Here is an 18,586-nt window from a genome sequence, read left to right as displayed (position 1 = left end):
CACTGTGATGGAAGGCAAAAAAAAAAGTTCAACCTCTCCCTTCTTTGTCCCTCCGTTGACGGGATGATCTTGGGTCCCGCAACCGGTGGTCGGGTCCTCCACATCAGGGCGATCAAGCTCCCACGTTGGGGGGATCTCAGCTTCCCCGCACCGGGCGATCGGGCCCCGGGTCTGGGCTAGTCGAATGTCCTGTGACTTTGGAGCTTCCCGACATCAGTCTCTACCCGAGACTGCGAGCTCCTCGATGGTGAAAGCCGCAGATTGGAGCGTCGATCCCAGGCAAGGGATCGGCTCGGATGGTAAGTCCACGGCCCTGCGGTGCTCATAGACAGTCTCGAGCAAGGCCGCCAGCTCCATGATGTTAGGCCGCAGAGCGACCGGAGATACGATCCGGAAAACAATCGCATCTCCGGCAAGGTAAGAGATTGAAAAAAAGATGCCCCCGACCCCCTCCCCCGCCCCCCACATAAAACAAATCAGAGAACATTAACACAAACTTTTTAAACACACTAAAAATAACAAAAAAGACGAAAAAACAGACAGACCGTTGGCGAGGCTGCCATCGCTGATGGCGACACCCAGTGGAAGTACAGCACAGGAATGGGGCCTCTGGCCCACAATGATTGTGCCGAACATTATCCCAAGTGAAACTGATCTCATCTGCCTGTACCTGATCCATATCCCTCTATTCCTTGCACTTCCACATGCCTGTCTAAAAGCCTCTCACTTACCATTACTTTTCTGATGCTGTACACAAGTATAGTATTAACAAGCCATGCAGTTAATAATTTGCAGTTGGTGTTACCTCTGACTACACTGATCTATTTATTTCAATATAACCATATAACAATATGGCTCAATTTCAGGCTAAGGTGATGCTGCTGATAAATGTTTGGTTCTGGGAGGTTAGTTCATACATGTCTCTCCCAGAGCAGTTCCTTAACCTTTGTTTTAATTTATTCATTTTTCAGTATCTTGGCATCACTAGCAAGGCCAGCATTTATTGTGCATCTCTCATGGCCCCTGAGAATCTGGTGGGGAACCACATTTGACCATGATACAACATAATGCTAGGCCATTCAATGGGTAGTTTTGAGGTAAACACAGTGCTGTGGGTTTGAAGACAGACTGGGCAAGGACAACTGATCACCTGCCCAATGATCTGTCATTTCACTATTCCAGGGGCTTTGTTTTATTTGACAATTCCAAATTATTGAATTAACTGGCCTTAAATTCGACAACAGCCATGGTGGGACACAGCCACTCATCTTTACATGAGTAAATATCTTGAGTGAAGAAGGGGTTCAGCCCGAAACGTTGCCTATTTCCTTCGCTCCATAGATGCTGCTGCACCCGCTGAGTTTCCCCAGCACTTTTGACCACCTTCAATTTTCCAGCATCTGCAGTTCCATCTTTACATTATTTGTTCAGGCTCTGGATAATAGTTAATGTAGGAAGGAACAACAGATGCTGGCTTACACTGAAGATAGACACAAAGTGCTGGAGTAACTCAGCAGGTCAGGCAGCATCTCTGGAGAAGGGTCTTGACCTGAACCGTCACCCATTCCTTCTCTTCGGAGATGCTGCCTGTCCTGCTGAGTTACTCCAGCATTTTATATCTATCTTCTGGATAATACTTACTAGTCTTGTAACTTTCTGTACCACGGTATCTACTAAACAGAGAACCAGAATCCTGGCATTCCTTTGTTTTACATGTATTACATGAGTACTGAGACACCTAACCTATCTGACTTAAATTCATAAACTTTAGCAGAGACCAGGGGAGTAACTGGGACTTTCCTGCTTAGAGTGGATCAGTCATCAGGGATATACACTGGTGGTATTTACATGTGTTTGACCTTTACAAATCACCAGTGGAGTGTGAGTGCTACACTCTCAGAATGTTTCACTTCCCAAGCCGATGATAAACCTTCATAGGTGGACACGAATAGCCCATGTAGAAACAAAGAACTGCAGATGCTGGTTTATAGCAAAGAAGGCGCAACTCAGCGGGTCAGGCAATATCTCTGGAAAAAAAGGATGGGTGACGTTTTGGGGCGGGACCCTTCTTGTACAGAGTATTAACGTCCCAGGTTTTAGAAATAACCTATTTCCCAGAGGAAACAAAAACATTCTCAGGAAATATTACTAAAATTATTTATCTTATTACTGTTCCTGGGATCATAGTTTGCACAAATGAACAGCCTGCTCCTTTCAAAGAAACTACGATAGATGGTGTGCTGTTTCTGGGACATTATCGGCCTTTCCTTCCTGTTGTTGTTTGTGTTCATTAATCGTGAATTATCTCCAACTATCTGTATTTCCAAGCCTTTGATAACAGACGTGACTTCATGTGATCTTTCCTCAGCCGCCAGCAACCAGGAGACGACCATCACGGTGACGGAACAAACAGTGAAGGAAGTACCGAGGCCAGATGATGACGACACCTTCAGTAAATTCTACAAGCACACACCGAGCCTCCTAACGTCCACTGTGGTGCAAATCGACGAGAGCTTTGATGCCATTTTTGAAAGCAACATGCCAAAGTAAGAACTCAATTGGCTTGTTGTAAAGAACCTGTTAACATCTGAGAGGAATAAAGGTGTTGGTTTATTCGCACATTTACTGAGATAAATGAAAAGCTTTGTTTTGTGAGCTCTTAAGGGCCTGTCCCACGAGCATGCGACTCCATGCGGCAAGCGCGACCTAAAGGGCTGGTCCCACCAGCATGCACCTGTATGCAGCAAGCGCAACCTAACGTGGTCGCTTGAGCCGTACGGCCTCGTGGGGCCGGTCCCACTTCGATCGCCGGAGCCGTATGGAGGAGTGTGGAGCTGGTCCCGACATCGCGCGGGGCTCCGAAAAACTGACTGGGTTCAAAAATTCCGTCTGGCAACGGCCTGCCGGCTCGCAGCCGTCTCGACGCCGTACGCACCGCCTCAACGCCGTACGCCCGTCGGACTTCGCTCGAACTTCACGTCACTCACTCGACCTCCGTGTGTACGGCGTCGAGGTGGCTGCAGGCTTTAGGTCGTGCTTGCCGCATGGAATCGCATGCTCGTGGGACAGGCCCTTTAGTCAATTCATAATGTATATGAGTATAATCAAGCCATATACAAGTGCAAAGAGAAAGATGGCTGTGCAGAATATAGTTCAACAGCATTACAGTGTTACAGAGAAAGGCTAACCCTAACCCTGAATATATTCCATGCAGCTCACTATATGTGTAGGAAGGAACTGCAGATGCTGGTTTAAACCAAAGTTAGGCACAAAATGGTGGAGTAACTCAGTAGGTCAGGCAGCGTCACTGAAGAAAAGGAATAGATGACTGTTTCGGGTTGAGACCCTTCTTCAGACTGAGAATCAGGGGAAAGGGAAATTATTTATATGAAAAGGTACAGAAGAAATCAGATCCTGCAAAGATGGCCAAGGAGCCCACAATGGTCTATTGTTGGCTGTGGAGGAGGTTATACCAAAGGGATACGAACATTAAAACTAGCAAGACGACTAGGGTGGGGGAGGGATGGAGGGAGAGGGAATGCAAGGGTTACTTGAAATTAGAGAAATTAGGGTTCATATCGCTGGATTGTAAGCTGCCTAAGCGGTTTCACTATACTGGACATGGAATGGTTTTCAAAGTACAAACAAAGGAGGAGAAATCCTTTCAGGAAGCAGTTGGATGTCACAATTGGATCAGCAGGCTTTTCTGGAGGTTGAGTGACCTTTCTCATCCATTTCCGTCACATGAGATTGGGGAAAATGGTTGAGATCCGTCCCTTCAACTATGGCTTGCGATTACCTCTGAGGGGAGCAGGAGCCAGTGGTGGCTGGCACCATGCTGGATGCTAGAGTGAGCGGGAAGGATGGCAAGTTTGATGTGTTGAGTTGTGAGCAAAGGCTGAGCTCTGAAATCAAGAACAAAGGCAGATGAAGATAATTACGCAGAATCGAATGCAGGAAATATTCAGCAGGTCAGGCAGCATCTGTGGAAATAGGAAATTAACATTTCAGGTCAAACTTCCAGCAGTTTCTACTTTGCGTCAGATCTCAAGCATCTTTGTTGTTCAGGTTTTGCTTTGATTTCATTGAGAGTTTAGATTTTCGAGATCCAGCAGGAAAACAGGGCCTTTGATCCATCAAACCAACGCCACACATTGATCACCCATTCAAACCAGCTCTCTTTTATACCATTCCCTAAACACAAATGGAAATTTACAGAGGCCAATTAACCTTGATACCCACATGTCTTTGGGATATGGAAGGTAACCGGAGCACCCAGATGAAACCCACACAGTCACAGGAAGATCATGCAAACTCCACTTAAACCCTCCCGGGTGGCACTAGTGAACCTCCCTGTGTGGATATGGATCCCCCTCAAATTTATGAAGTTTTGGCCAAATTCAAAGCACAAAATGTCCCTTTTGCATTAGATCAAAGCACAGAAGATCAACCAAACAAAACCATTCTGCTGAAGATATGAATGGTGAATGAATGATACTTTATTGTCACATGTGACAAGTCACAGTGATATTCTTTGTTTTGTATACCCAAGGTATGCAAGTATACCATTTTAACACAAACCATTTTTAACACAATTCATTTGTGGTCCCCCTTAGTTCCCGACCTCAACCGCTGCCCTGTCCACACCTTTTTTAATAATATTTTTATTAGAGGCAGGTACATATCATATTAAAAACATTTCATGTATATCATTCCTACATTACTAATATTATCGATTGATATTAACTCTGCTTCTAGTATTTTTTTTTATATAGGTAGAAAATAAGAAAGAGAAATTAAAAAAAAGGAAAAAGCATGATATGGAAGAATGAAATAATTTACCAAAAACACAATATTGGGGATAAGTTCATAAATTATAAAGTTTAACTTTTCATCTAATCCTTAATTCGAGTTTCAGTCAGGTTCCCGTGCCAAACCAGTCTGCCCCTTCAAGTAGTCAATGAATGGAGACCATATTCTTTTTTTATTTTTATTTTTTATTTATTTATTAGAAGTAGACATATTATAAAATGTAGTTACATATTATAGTAAAAAAAAACTTTTCATATACATCAGTCATACATTATTAAAATTTTCCATTATCAATTACTTCTGCTTCTAGTGTTTTTATTTTTTATAGAAAGAGGGAAAAAGAGAGGGTAGAAAGTTACAAATAAAAAGAAAGCAAAAAAAACAAAAAAACACAACAGAAAAACAAGGGAGGTGGAATGGGTTACCTGTAATACATCAATGGAGATAGGTTCGTAGGTTATAAAGTATAGCTTTTCATCTGTTCCTGAGTTCAAGTTTCAGTTGGGTCCTCGTGCTGTGCCAATCTATCCCTTCAGATAGTTAATGAATGGAGCCCAAATTTTATGGAAAAGATCTTGTTTGTCCATTAAGACAAGTCTAATTCTTTCTAAGTATAGGGTCTCCGACATTTCCGTAATCCACATTTTAATTGTGGGGGTTGTAGGGCCTTTCCAAAATTTTAATATTAATTTTTTTCCGGTTATTATACTGTAATTGAGGAAGTTTCTTTGGTTTGTTGTGAGTGTTAAGCTTTGTTCTGATATTCCAAGTATTATTAATTTTGTGTCTGGGTCCAGTTTTGTATTAATAACTTCTGAAGTTATTTCAAAAATATCTGTCCAGAAATGTTTAAGTTTTATACAGTTTGCAAAGGTATGTGTTAAATTAGCCTCTAAATGTAGACATTTATCACAAATAGGAGAGATTTGTGGGAAGATTCTATTTAGTTTTATTTTAGAGAAGTGTAGTCTATGTAAGACCTTGAATTGTATTAAAGTATGTCTGGCATTTAATGAACATTGATGTATTTGTTGTAAACTTTCGTCCCACATATCTTTCGTGATAGGATGACCTATTTCATTTTCCCATTTGTATCTATATGGTTCGGTCGGTGGTACCTCGTTATTTAGTAGGGTGTTATAAATATAAGCTATTAGTTTTTCAGTATTAGGATGCTTGTTCAGACATTCATCAAGAATTTCTGACTCCCTATTCCTGTAAACTTGTGTATTAGATTTAACATAATCTCTAATTTGTAGATATCTGAAGAAATTATTTGAGTGCAGTCCATAATTCTGTTGTAACTCTTGAAATGAAAGAAAAGTACCTTTCCCATAAAGATGTCCTATATTTTTGATTCCATGATTTTTCCATTGTGTGAAACCTTTGTCCATAAAGGATGATTTGAATAAAGGATTATTTACAATGGGAAGGCAGAGTGGTATATTATTCAATTTTAAATCTTTTTTTATTTGTTTCCAAATTCGTATTCCACTATGTATTATGGGGTTTTCTTTATAGGTTTTTTTGTGCAGTTTTGTGGGGGCAAATATGATCAGTCCAATTTCAAAAGGTAGACAGTCTTCCTTTTCCATCATTAGCCAATCTGGTTGTTGATCCATTTCTTCCAGCCAAAAATTCATGTTTTTAATATGGACTGCCCAAAAATAAAATAAGAAATTCGGCAAAGCCAGACCTCCATTTATCTTTGATTTACATAAATGTTTTTTACTTATTCTATGATTCTTATAATCCCAGACAAAACTTGTAACAATGGAATCGACTTTTTTGAAAAAAGTTTTTGGGATATATATCGGAATTAATTGAAGTAGGTACAGCAGTTGCGGTAAAAAAAATCATTTTTATAGCATTAATTCTCCCAAGCATTGAAATGGGGAGTGTTTTCCAGTATTGAATATTCTTATGTAGTTTATTCAGTAAGGGTGGGAAATTTAGTTTAAATAAAGAGGTATATGTCTTAGTTACATAGATTCCTAAGTATTTAAATTTATCTTTAACTATTTTAAAAGGGGATTGTTGTATTGTATGTAAATTGAATTTTGTTATTGGCATGATTTCGCTTTTATTCCAATTGATTCTATATCCCGAAAACTGACCAAATTGAGTTATTAGATTTAATAGGTTTGGAATACTAGTTTCTAATTTTGTAATATATATTAGTATATCATCTGCATATAAGGAGATTTTATTCCTTGTGTCTCTAGTATTGTATCCAAATATTCCTGGATGGTTTCTAATGCTTTCTGCTAGGGGTTCGATTGCAAGAGCAAATAATAGTGGGGATAGTGAGCATCCTTGTCTACAGCCTCTAGAGAGATTAAATTTAGTTGATATCATTTTGTTTGTTAATGTTCTAGCTGTTGGGTTAGAATATAACAATTTAACCCATGTACAGTACTTCTCTCCTAGTTGAAATTTTTCCATCACCGAAAATAAATATGGCCATTCTACCTGGTCAAATGCTTTTTCAGCATCTAACGAGATAATTGCTAGCTCTGCGTTAGGGATTCTATTGGAGTATATAATATTAAATAATCTTCTCAGATTAAAAAATGAATACCGTTTGGGGATAAACCCTGTTTGGTCGGGATGTATTAATTTGCTGATCACTAAGCTCAATCTATTAGATAGAATCTTAGTTAATATTTTCTGATCAGTATTTAAGAGGGCTATAGCTCTGTATGAACCTGGGTCTTCAAGATCCTTGTCCGTTTTTGGTATAAGTATGATTGTAGATTCATTTAGAGTTTCTGGGAGTTTCTGTTGAGTATATGCGTATTTGTACATTGTCTGTAGGCGTGGGGAAAGCAAATCATAATTTTTTTTATAAAATTCCGAATTTAGACCATCGGGTCCTGCCGACTTTCCGTTTTTTAAGGACTTTATTGATTCTTCAATGTCTTTTATCGTAATTTCAGCCCCTAGCAATTCTCTCTCTTTCTGATCTAGACCCGCAAACTTACAATTCTGTAAAAATGTTTCCATTCCCGTTGATTGTTCTGTTATTTTAGATGAATACAATTTTTGGTAGTATTGTAGAAATCTGTCATTAATATCTTTAGGCAGTGTTAATGTTTCTCCCTTATCTGTTCTAATTTTGTATATTGTTTTTTCCCCGTCCAATTTGCGAAGTTGACGCGCTAATAGTTTTTGTGGTTTGTCACCAAATTCAAAATTTAGTTGTTTTGTATGTTGATAAAGTTTTATAACTTGGTCTGAATAAATCTTGTTTAATTTATATTTCAATACTGCAATTATATTGTGTTTTATCGTGGATGGTGCTGCTGCATTTTCTGTGTCTAATTGCTTTATTTCCATTTCCAGTTTCTGTTGTTTGGCCCTATTCTCTTTATTAAAAATTGATTGGGAAGAAATTAATGCTCCTCGTACAAATGCTTTAAATATGGAGACCATATTCTGATAAAAAGTTCTTGTTTGTCCATTAAGACAAGTCTGATTCTATCCAAATGTAGGGTCTCCGACATTTCCATAATCCACATTTTAATTGTGGGGGTTATAGGACCTTTCCAAAATTTTATTATTAATTTTTTCCCAGTTATTATACTATAGTCGATAAAGTTTCTTTGGGTTGTTGTAAATGTTAGGCTTTGTTCTGATATTCCTAGTATTATTAGTTTTAAATCGGGATCCAATTGAGTGTTGACAACTATAGATATTATTCTAAAAATGTCCGTCCAGAAGTTTTTGATTTTTATACAATTTGCGAATGTGTGAGTTAGGTCAGCCTCTAAATGTTGACATTTATCACAGATGCCCTGTCCACTCCTAATGCTCTAACTCAGAGTTCAGCCATGAGGATCTGACGCCCGCCTTCTCCGCAGCCTCTTTGGAGCTGTCTGCCACTCGCAGCCTCCTGTGAGATGCTGGAGTAACTCAGCGGGTCTGGCAGCATCTCTGGAGAACAGGAATAGGTGACGTTTCGGGTCGAAACTCTTCTTCAGACTTCAGTCTCAAACCGAAACGTCACCTATTCCTTCTCTCCAGAGATGCTGCCTAACCTGTTGAGTTCCTCCAGTATTTTGTGTCAATCTTTGGTCTAAAGCAGAATCTGCAGTTCCTTCCAACAAAACCATTTAGCTGCTCTTTGCACATGAAGATAGATTAAGACTAGGGCAGTTGAGGATTTTTAATAGAGACACAAGAAACTGTAGGTGCTGGAATGTGGTGCCACACGGTACTGGAGGGTGGAACATGGACTTCCTCCAGCAGCTTGGGTCAGTTGCTGGGTTAATGCTGCCTTTGTCCCTGCAGGCTGATCTCTGAGGTGGCAGAACACAAGCGAGCAGTGAGACCCACTCGTAAAACCCAGTCGTCGCGCAACCCCCTTCGAGTTCTGGCTGCCCGAGAGGACCTCCGGCTGGAGTACACCGAACAGCGGCTCAACGTGGCCGCGGTGGAGGCCAGGAGGATCCGGGCGGAGAAGAGTAAGTGGAGTGACAGGCCCTCCCGTGATCTGCCTGTGTTGGCAGCATTGGCCCCACACCATCTCCCATCTTGTACGTTTACAAACCCCTTTACAAAGTCACTACTGAATCTACTTCCACCACCATTTTAATTAACTGAGATAATTAAATGATGTGTAATTAAATAAAAACTGGTACTCATAATGGAGGCAATAAAATAAATGTGTTTTAGGTTGATATTATACCGCAGGCTGCGCACTGCATTTTAACACAGTGCAGATGGCTTGTTATCCAATATAGCCTTCCTTAGCTGCTTTCATAGAAACACAGAAACATTGAAAAATAGGTGCAGTAGTAGGCCATTCGGCCCTTCGAGCCTGAACCGCCATTCAATATGATCATGGCTGATCATCCAACTCAGTATCCTGTACCTGCCTTCTCTCCATACCCCCTGTCCATACCCCCCTCTCCATACCCCCCTCTCCATACCCCCTTCATAGGGACATAAGGAATTAGTAGGCTGGATAGGCTCTCTGGCCATCATCAAACCTGTGGATAAGCTCCTACCTCATTACCATTTTCCCGCACTCTCCCTGTATCCCTTTATCTCTTTAATGTCCGGAAATCCATCCATCTCCAATGTGAATGAACGCAATAACGGAGCTTCAGCAAACCTCCACTGATTCACCACTGTCTGGGAAGAAATATCTTCTCATCCGAACAAGTGTGTTGCTCTTTGGATGTAAGGAGAGACTATACAGTTAATGGCAAGTCCCTAAACAGCACTGACATGCAGAGGGATCTTGGAGTCCATATTCATAGTTCACTGAAGATGGCAGCACATGTAGATAGGGTGGTTAAGAAGATGTGCTTGACTTCATTGCTAGCAGCATTGAACATCAAAGTCAGGAAGTAATGATGCAGCTCTATAGGATTTTGATCAGTCTTTGGAGCATTTACGTGCAATTCTGGTCATCTCATTACAGGAGAGATGTGGAGGCTTTGGAGAAGGTGCAGAGGCAGTTTACCAGAATGCTGTCTGGATCAGAGGGTTTCAGAATAGATTTGGATTGTTTACTCTAGAAAGTTGGAGATTGAGGGGAGACTTGTTAGAAGTGTATACAATTATGAGAGGCATAGATGGGGTAGAACCTTTTTCCCAGGGTGGAAGCCCAACTAGAGGGCACATCTATAAGGTGAACGGGGGAAGTTTAACTGAGATGTTTGGGGCAAGTTTTTTTACATACCGAGTGGTGGAGACCTGGAACGCAATGCCAGGAGTGGTGATGCAGGCAGATACAACAGTGGTGTATAAGAGCCTTTTGGACAGGCACATAGAGTATTGTGTTTTTTGATTTTTTTGTCTTTGGAGCGATTTCTGTCTTTAATTTGTGTACTGGTGATGTCCTTATTATTAATTTTATTACAACTATATGTTTTTTTCTCTTCTGTTAATTTCTGTAAGGTGTCCTTGAGACTTTGAAAGGCGCCCGAAAATAAAATTTATTATTATTATTATTATAGAGTACAGAGGGATATGGATCATGTACAGGCAGATGAAACCAATTTAACGGCATGTTTGGCACTGTCATTGTGGGCCGAAGGGCCCTTTCCTGTGCTGAAGCGTTCTATACTCTACCTTGATCTTCTTTAGGGTCACTTTAAGGTGATTTTATGTTATTCCAGATATTTAATCCTTGAGTATCTGATATAAAAAATAAGATATCTGTTGCATAGGAAAGTTATTTAACCATGATTTATATGTATTGATCTGTCTGATGAAGATTTTTGCACGTTTACAGTGGCCAAACACTCGAACTATGCTGACGTGGCGTTGGCAGGGCTAACGAGCAAGGAGAACTTCAAGAACGTCAACCTCCGCAACGTGAAGATGACAGAGCAGCCGTTGAGCAGCAGCAGCAGCCTCCCCTTCAGCAAACTGATGCTGCTGCAAGTGAAGGGTAACTACTATCCCACTGAGGAGAATGTCTAAACACCATCACTGTTCCCAAATTAGGATCTCGCACACTTGTAGATTCCTCAAAATCTGCCCCAATGTTTGACCAGTGCAGCTGTGAACGCAATAACACAACCAAAGAATAAGGTTCAAAATGACATTTTTGTCCACTGGGTTCAAGAACGAGAGGACATAGGCTTAAGGATGGGGGGGGAGGAAGATTTAATAGGAATCTGAGGAGTAGTTTTTTCACACAAAGGGTGGTGGGTGTATGGAACGAACTGCCGGTGAAGGTAGTAGAGGCAGGGACTATTACAATGTTTATGAAGCAATTGGACAGGTACATGGATAGGACAGGTTTAGAAGGGTATAGGCCATACGCAGACAGGTGGGACTAGTGTAGATGGGACGTAGATGTGGATAGGTTGGGCTGAAGGGCCTGTCTCTACACTTTATGACTATGGCTTAGGTTTGTTCTTTGCTATACAGTGCTATCCCCAAATTAATTAAACTACTTAAAACTTTTTATCTGAGGGCACATAAAATCACTGACAAATTAAAATATTGACTAAAATGAAACAAAGCTCCCACCTGCACCTTCCACACTCCACAAATGTTGCTGACTCTGATGTAAAGCAGAGCCCTGAGTGTGAGGAGATCCTGTGGCTTTCTCCAGGTGCTCAGGTTTCCTCCCACACTCCAAAGACATGCAGGCTTAAAGGTTGGAGAAACTCAGCAGGTGAGGCAACATCTATGGAGAGACGGAATAGGCGACGTTTTGGGTCGAGACCCTTAGTAAATGTCGCCTATTCCTTCTCTCCATAGATGCTGCCTCACCGGCTGAGTTTCTCCAGCATTTTTGTCTACCTTCGATTGTTCCAGCATCTGCAGTTCCTTCTTAAACAGGTTTGGAGGTTGATTGATTTCGGTAAAATTGTAAATTGTCCCGGGTGTGTAGAATAGCGTTAGTGTACGGGGTGATCGTTGGTCAGCGTGGACTCGCTGGGCCGAAGGGCCTTTTACCGTGCTGTTCTCTAAAGTCTAACGTAAAGTCTAAAGGCTCAGTTTTGCCCCCAGCGATGGAGCGGCCAGTCAGGTGCTGGTTCCTCACTTCCCTCACAGAATTCACAAATCACTGCCCGCAAATTTGGGATGTAGATTAAAATTTGCTCACACAGTTTTTATGTGAAACAAAGTAAACAAATATATTTTTTAACTCCTTGACATGTGTGAAGATGGCATGGCTTTGCATTATGGTAGGCCATGATATGGACTGTTTGACAGGAATACAGCACACCCATATCTCGTTGTTAGCCTCTGGTGGGTTGCAGGAGAGATATGATTGACCCACGCGTCCATCAGCCCAGGGCTGCCGATGCCACCTGTCGCTGCAGCTCTTCTGTACCCCCCCAGCTACAGTGAGGGGGTTCCGTGAATCTGTAAAACAATGTGACACCGAGCTCCCCAGTGTCTGCCTCCCAGCCACTTGACCTGTGACCTCTCCACCTGTTTGATGCCACCGCTAGCAATCAATGGCAGCTTTCTGTTTGTGAACCGCTGAAGACCCAGGGTTAACTGTGCCGTTTGCAGGTCGCAGGCACGTGCAGGTTCGATTGGTGGAGCCCCGAGCCACATCACTCAACAGTGGAGACTGCTTCCTCCTGGTCATGGCTAAGCACTGCTTCCTGTGGATTGGCGAGTTCGCGAATGTCATCGAGCGCTCCAAGGTACGTACGCCTGCTAAGTCTGACTCCTTCAGTACAGTTCAATGTGGATGCTTGCACTTACTGCTCAGCTCATCTCTGGGGGTCGGCATGCTTGGAGAGGACGATACGGTGGTGCCTTAAAACGCCAGAGACCTTGGTTCGATCCTGACTACCTATGCTGTCTTTACGGAGTTTGCACGTTCTCCCCGTGATCTGCGTGGGTTTTGTCCAGGTGGTCCGGTTTCCTCCCACACTACAAAGATGTACAGGTTTGTTGGTTAATTGACTTGGTATAATTGTAAATTGTCCCTAGTGTGTGTTGGATAATGTTAGTGTGCCGGTCAGTGCGTATTCGGTGGGCCGAACGGCCTGTTTCTGTACTGTATCTCTAAACTAAACTTAAAAGTCCACTGACATACTTGTTTGCACAAGTTCTAGTGATTCACATGACCAGGCCTAGAAAGTATAGGGATGATGAAATTGTTCAAGTAATTCTGGATGGACATAGGGCATATATATCCTTTGTTGCAGGAGTCCTGATCAAGGTGGTATATCCTTCATGCTGGAACTAAACCAGCAGGAGTGAAACTAAGAAGAAGCTTCATGGAAAGAAATGGAAACCTGGAATCCTTGCCTGACAAAGCTATTGAGGCTGAGTCCATTTCAAATCCTTGGTAGATTTTTGTTGGCTGTCATATCAAATGTTTAGTATTTCCTATGGGTCATTGGAGTTTCCCTTGAAGGGCACAGAACTTAGTGTTACTGCGTCACAACTTCAGCAGCCCGCATCTATCCTGACCATCGAGCTTCCTGTCTGCTGCTGTTTCTATATACAATACAATTCAATACAATACAATACAATTCAATTTATTGTCATTTGGACCCCTTGAGGTCCAAACGAAATGTCGTTTCTGCAGCCATACATTACAAACAAATAGACCCAAGACACAACATAATTTACATAAACATCCATCACATTGCTGTGATGGAAGGCCAAAAAAACTTCTCTCTCCACTGCACTCTCCCCCCCGATGTCAGAGTCAAAGTCAAAGTCAAAGCCCCCGGCGGGCGATGGCGAATTGTCCCGCGGCCATTAAAGCCACGCCGGGTGATGCAAGGTCGCGCACCGGGTCTTGATGTTAGAGCCCCCGGCGCGCGCTCGCAGTCCCGCAGCCATTCCAAGCCGCGTGGGGCGATGGTGTAAAGCCCCGCTCAGGTGCTCTTCAACCCCGCAACTCGGGCGGGAGAAGTCGCCGTTGCGGAAGCCCTGAAAAGCGGTCTCCCTCCAGGGACCCGCGGGCTCCCAGTGCCGCCCGCCAGACCCGCAGTTGCAGCCACCGAATCTCCGGGGGTCGGGTCGCAGCAGCGTCCACCACAGCTCCACCCGCTCTGGACTCGGCCAGCTCCGCGACGGTGAGGTGAGTAGTCGGCACCACAGCCCCCGGTCTTCCTGTTGGAGGCCGCTCCTCGTTGCAGCCCCAACGACAACGGAGACCCGACAAAGAAAAGGTCGGGTCTCCCGTGCAGGGAGAGATTTAAAAGTTACCCCCACCCCCCCACACCACCCCCACCCCCCCACACACATACCCCAACAAAAATAACAAAAACTACATAAAAACATAAGACATAAAATAATAAAAACGCAGACGGACTGCAGAGGCCGCTGCTGACGAAAGTCGCGCCGCCCACCGTCCACCTTGTGGTCAAGGATTCAGCACTGAAACCATTTAACAACACAAGAAGCAGGATCGGGTGAGTCCAGCCCAGGCCAGGCCGCCAGTCAGTGAGGTCACCACCCGAGTTTTTACAAGTCTCCATTTCTTCTGACTGACCAAACGCTTGAGTAAGCTTGATGACTGAACAATTTCACATCACGGTGAACAGATATGAGGAACGCAGTTGACTGGAAGTGTTGCAGGCAGTGTGATGTTGGCAGGGAGATGTTCCACTCACTAAATGTGCTCTCACTCACTCCTCACACATCAGGATTGCCCCCCGACATGCCTCAATCAGCGAAAAGGCCTGTTTCCATGCTGTATATCGAATCTAATCTAAACTTGAACACTCAGGAATACAGGAGACTACAGAGAGTGGTGGACAATGCCTGGTCCCTCACAGGTACTGACCTCCCAACCATCAAAGTGATCTATGGGAAGCGTCTACCATAACTCTACCACAGATACCATTGAGAAGCATTCACCATATACTTGGACTGACCAAACCTTTGGATGTGGATATCACTGTCTGTTTTGTTCTTGATTTCCTTGAGTGTTTGAGTGGATACCATTAGTTGCTTCCTCTTCCTTCAGGCATCAGAGCTGGCTAATTTCATCCATACAAAACGTGAACTGGGGTGCCGGGCGGCAGCGGTCACCATTATCGAGGAGGGCATTAACAACCAAAGCAAACGGACCAAGGACTTCTGGGATCTCCTTGGTGGCCAGATGGAATATCAAGGTAAGAATATCAGAATGCCTCAATGTCATTAGTCAGTGGATCACCCACTAGTTGCCAAGAATTTACTCAAATGAATTGAATCGATGGAAGGATTTCATGAAGCCATGGATCTTCCAACACAAGTATTTATTTGCAGAGTATCTTGTATTGAACATTTTCGCAAAATGCACCTCACCACACCTGTGGGTATGACAATGAATTCAACTAGATCCCAACTTCATGCTCCAGCGCCTCGTGCTGGTGAGGGTAAGAACAGAAAGATACCAGAGATTAATGTGTGGCGGAGGAGTTGGTGCGGGGGCAGGGATTTAGATATCTGGACCATTGGGATTTCGTCTGGGGCCGGGGTGACCTGTACAAAAGGGACGGGTTACACCTTAACTGGAGGAGGACCAACATCCTAGCGGGCAGGTTTGCTGATACTACACTGGTAGATTTAAACTAGATTGGCAAGGGGGTGGGATCTCATACCGAGGCAGGTGAGAGGTTAGAGGGTGTTGAGAGAAAGGTTAGAGAACAGAATAGACAGGTGAAAGGCAGAGAGCGAGGAAGGAGGGTTGGTTTAAACAGCACGTATTTTAATGCAAGGGGCCTGACAGGTAAGGCAGATGAGTTTAGGGCATGGATAGGTACATCGACTGGGACGTTGTAGCCATGACTGAAACCTGGTTAAGGGAGGGGCAGGACTGACAGCTCAATGTTCCGGAGTACAGGAGCTTCAGGAGAGACAGGGGTGAGGGAAAAAGGGGGGGGGGGGGGGGGGGGGGGGGTTGCATTGTTGATTAAGGAGGATATCACGGCCGTGTTCAGAGGTGACATTACGGACGTTTGATCTAGTGAGGCTATATCGATGGAGCTGAGGAACAAGACAGGGATGATCACCTTGTTGTGTGTGTACAACAGATCCCCGAATAGTCAACGGAAATTAAAAGAACAAATGTGCCAGGAGATTGCAGACATCTGCAGGTCAAATAAGGTTGTTGTAGTAGGGGATTTTAACTTTCCCAATATAATCTGGGGAAATCATAGCATGAAAGGTTAAGATGGGGTGCAATTTCTCAAAGGTGTTCAGGAGAGTTTTCTCCAGCAGTAAGTAGAGGGCCCCACGTGTGTCAGGGCAACTTGTTCTCGTCTTGGGAAATTGGGCAGGGCAAGTGAATGAAGTGTTTGTGGAAGAGCCTTTTTGGACCAGTGACCACTGTTCGATTAGGTTTACGATAGTTATGGATATGGTCAGTGTTACGGTCAAAGAGGTGCTGAATGTACTATCGTGTATAAAGGTAGACAAATCTCCAGGGCCTGATCAGATGTATCTGGGGACATTGTGGGAAACCGAAGAGAAAATTGCGGGAGCCCTGGTTGAAATTTACGAGTAGTCTTTAAATACAGGAGAGGTGTCGGAAGACTGGACGGTGGCAAATGTTGTGCCTCGATTCAAGAAGGGCTGCAGGGAAAATGCTGGGTACTATTGGCCAGTGACGTTAACATCTGCAATTGGAAAGTTACTACAGAGTATTCTATGGGATAGGATGTACAGGCCTTTAGATAAGCAATAGTCAGCATGGTAGACACAAAAGCTGGAGTAACTATGCGAGTCAGGCAGCATCTCTGGAGAGGAATGGGTGATGTTTTGGGTCAAGACCCTTCTTCAGTCAGCATTGTTTTATGCATGGGAGGTCGTGTCTCGCAAATCTGATTGAGTTTTACGATGAGGGCAGAGCTGTAGATGCATTATATATGGAATTCAGCAAAGCATTCGACAAGGTCCAGATGGGAATCTGCTCTGGAAGGTTAGTTCGCATGGGATCCAAGGTGAGATAGGTGAATGGATAGGAAATTTGCTTCTTGGAAGCAAGCAGAGGTTGCTTCTCGGACTGGAGGCCTGTGACTAGTGGTGTGCCTCAGGGTTTGGTGCTGGGCCCATTACTGTTTGTCAGTTACATCAATGATTTGGATGAGAACATACAGGGCAAGATTAGCAAGTTTGCAGATGATACAAAAGTGGGTGGCTTTGCAGATAGTGAAGATGGTTTTGAAAATTTGCAGCAGGATCTTGATCGATTGGCCAGATGGGTTGACGAATGGTAGATGGAATTGTATACAGAGAAATGTGCAGTGTTGCATTTTGGAACGTCTAACAAGGGCAGGACCTACACAGTGAATAGTAGGCCTCTGGGCAGAGGGATCTAGTAATACAGGGGCATGGTTCTTTGAAGGTCGAGTTGCAGGTAGTTTGGGTGGTCAGAAAAGCTTTTGGCACATTGGCCTTCATCAGCCAGAGTATTGAGTATTGAAGTTGGGTCATGTTGCAGTTGTATAAGACATCGGTGAGGCCACATTTAGAGTATTGTGTTCCGTTCTGGACACCGTGTTATAGAAAAGATGTTGTCAAGTTGGAAAGGGTACAGAGAAGATTTACGAGGTTGTTGCCAGGACTAGTGGGTCTGAGCTATAGGAAGTGGTTGAGTAGGCTGGAACTCTATTCCTTGGAGCGTAGGAGGATGAGGGGTGATCTTATAGAGGTGTATAAAATCATGAGAGGAATAGATCGGGTAGATGCATAGAATCTCTTGGCTAGAGTAGGGGAATCGAGGACCAGAAGACGTACTTTAGGTTTCATGTGAAGGGGAAAAGATTTAATTGGAATCTGAGGGGTGACTTTTTCTCACAAAGGGTGGTGGGTGTATGGAACAAGCTGCCAGAGGAGGTAGTTGAGGCAGGGACTATCCCAGCATTTAAGAAACAGTTAGACAGGTACATGGGTAGGGCAGGTTTGGAGTGATATGGACCAAATGTGGGCAGGTGGGACTACTGTGACTGGGACATGTTGGCTGGTTTGGGCAAGTTGGGCCGAAGAGCCTGTTTCCACACTGTATCCCTTTATGATTCTATGTCTCCAGTTCCAGTAGTGCACCAGTTCCAGAGACAAAGTTCAATGTCTACAATGTGGGGTAGTGGTGAACCGGACAGTAGATGAGGTGGAGGTGAATCAGACAGTGCCCTAGCTTATGGAAGGACCATTCAGAAGCCTGATAATAGAGGGGAAGAAGCTGTTCCTGAGTCTGGTGGTGCGCGCTTTCAATCTTCTGAACCTTCAGCCTGACAGGAATGGGGAGAAAAAAGAATGACCAGGGTGAGACAAGTTACACAAAAATGCTGGAGAAACTCAGCGGGTGCAGCAGCATCTATGGAGCGAAGGAAATAGGCGA

General features: G+C 43.6%; 1 protein-coding gene across 1 annotated transcript in view; it reads left to right on the top strand.

Moving 5' to 3' along the window:
* Positions 1 to 18,586, top strand: part of LOC116982112 (supervillin-like) — a 199,414-nt gene that overhangs the window by 124,192 nt on the left and 56,636 nt on the right. The window contains exons 18-22 of the mRNA XM_033035437.1: positions 2,369 to 2,546; positions 9,106 to 9,278; positions 11,060 to 11,218; positions 12,805 to 12,941; positions 15,230 to 15,377. Coding sequence (XP_032891328.1) covers positions 2,369 to 2,546; positions 9,106 to 9,278; positions 11,060 to 11,218; positions 12,805 to 12,941; positions 15,230 to 15,377 — 795 coding nt within the window. The remainder of the gene's footprint in view (positions 1 to 2,368; positions 2,547 to 9,105; positions 9,279 to 11,059; positions 11,219 to 12,804; positions 12,942 to 15,229; positions 15,378 to 18,586) is intronic.

This window comes from Amblyraja radiata, chromosome 16 (assembly GCF_010909765.2).
Source record: "Amblyraja radiata isolate CabotCenter1 chromosome 16, sAmbRad1.1.pri, whole genome shotgun sequence".
NCBI lineage: Eukaryota > Metazoa > Chordata > Chondrichthyes > Rajiformes > Rajidae > Amblyraja > Amblyraja radiata.
The sequence above is the reverse complement of the archived record's forward strand: the minus strand, read 5'-3'. Positions and strand labels throughout refer to the sequence as shown.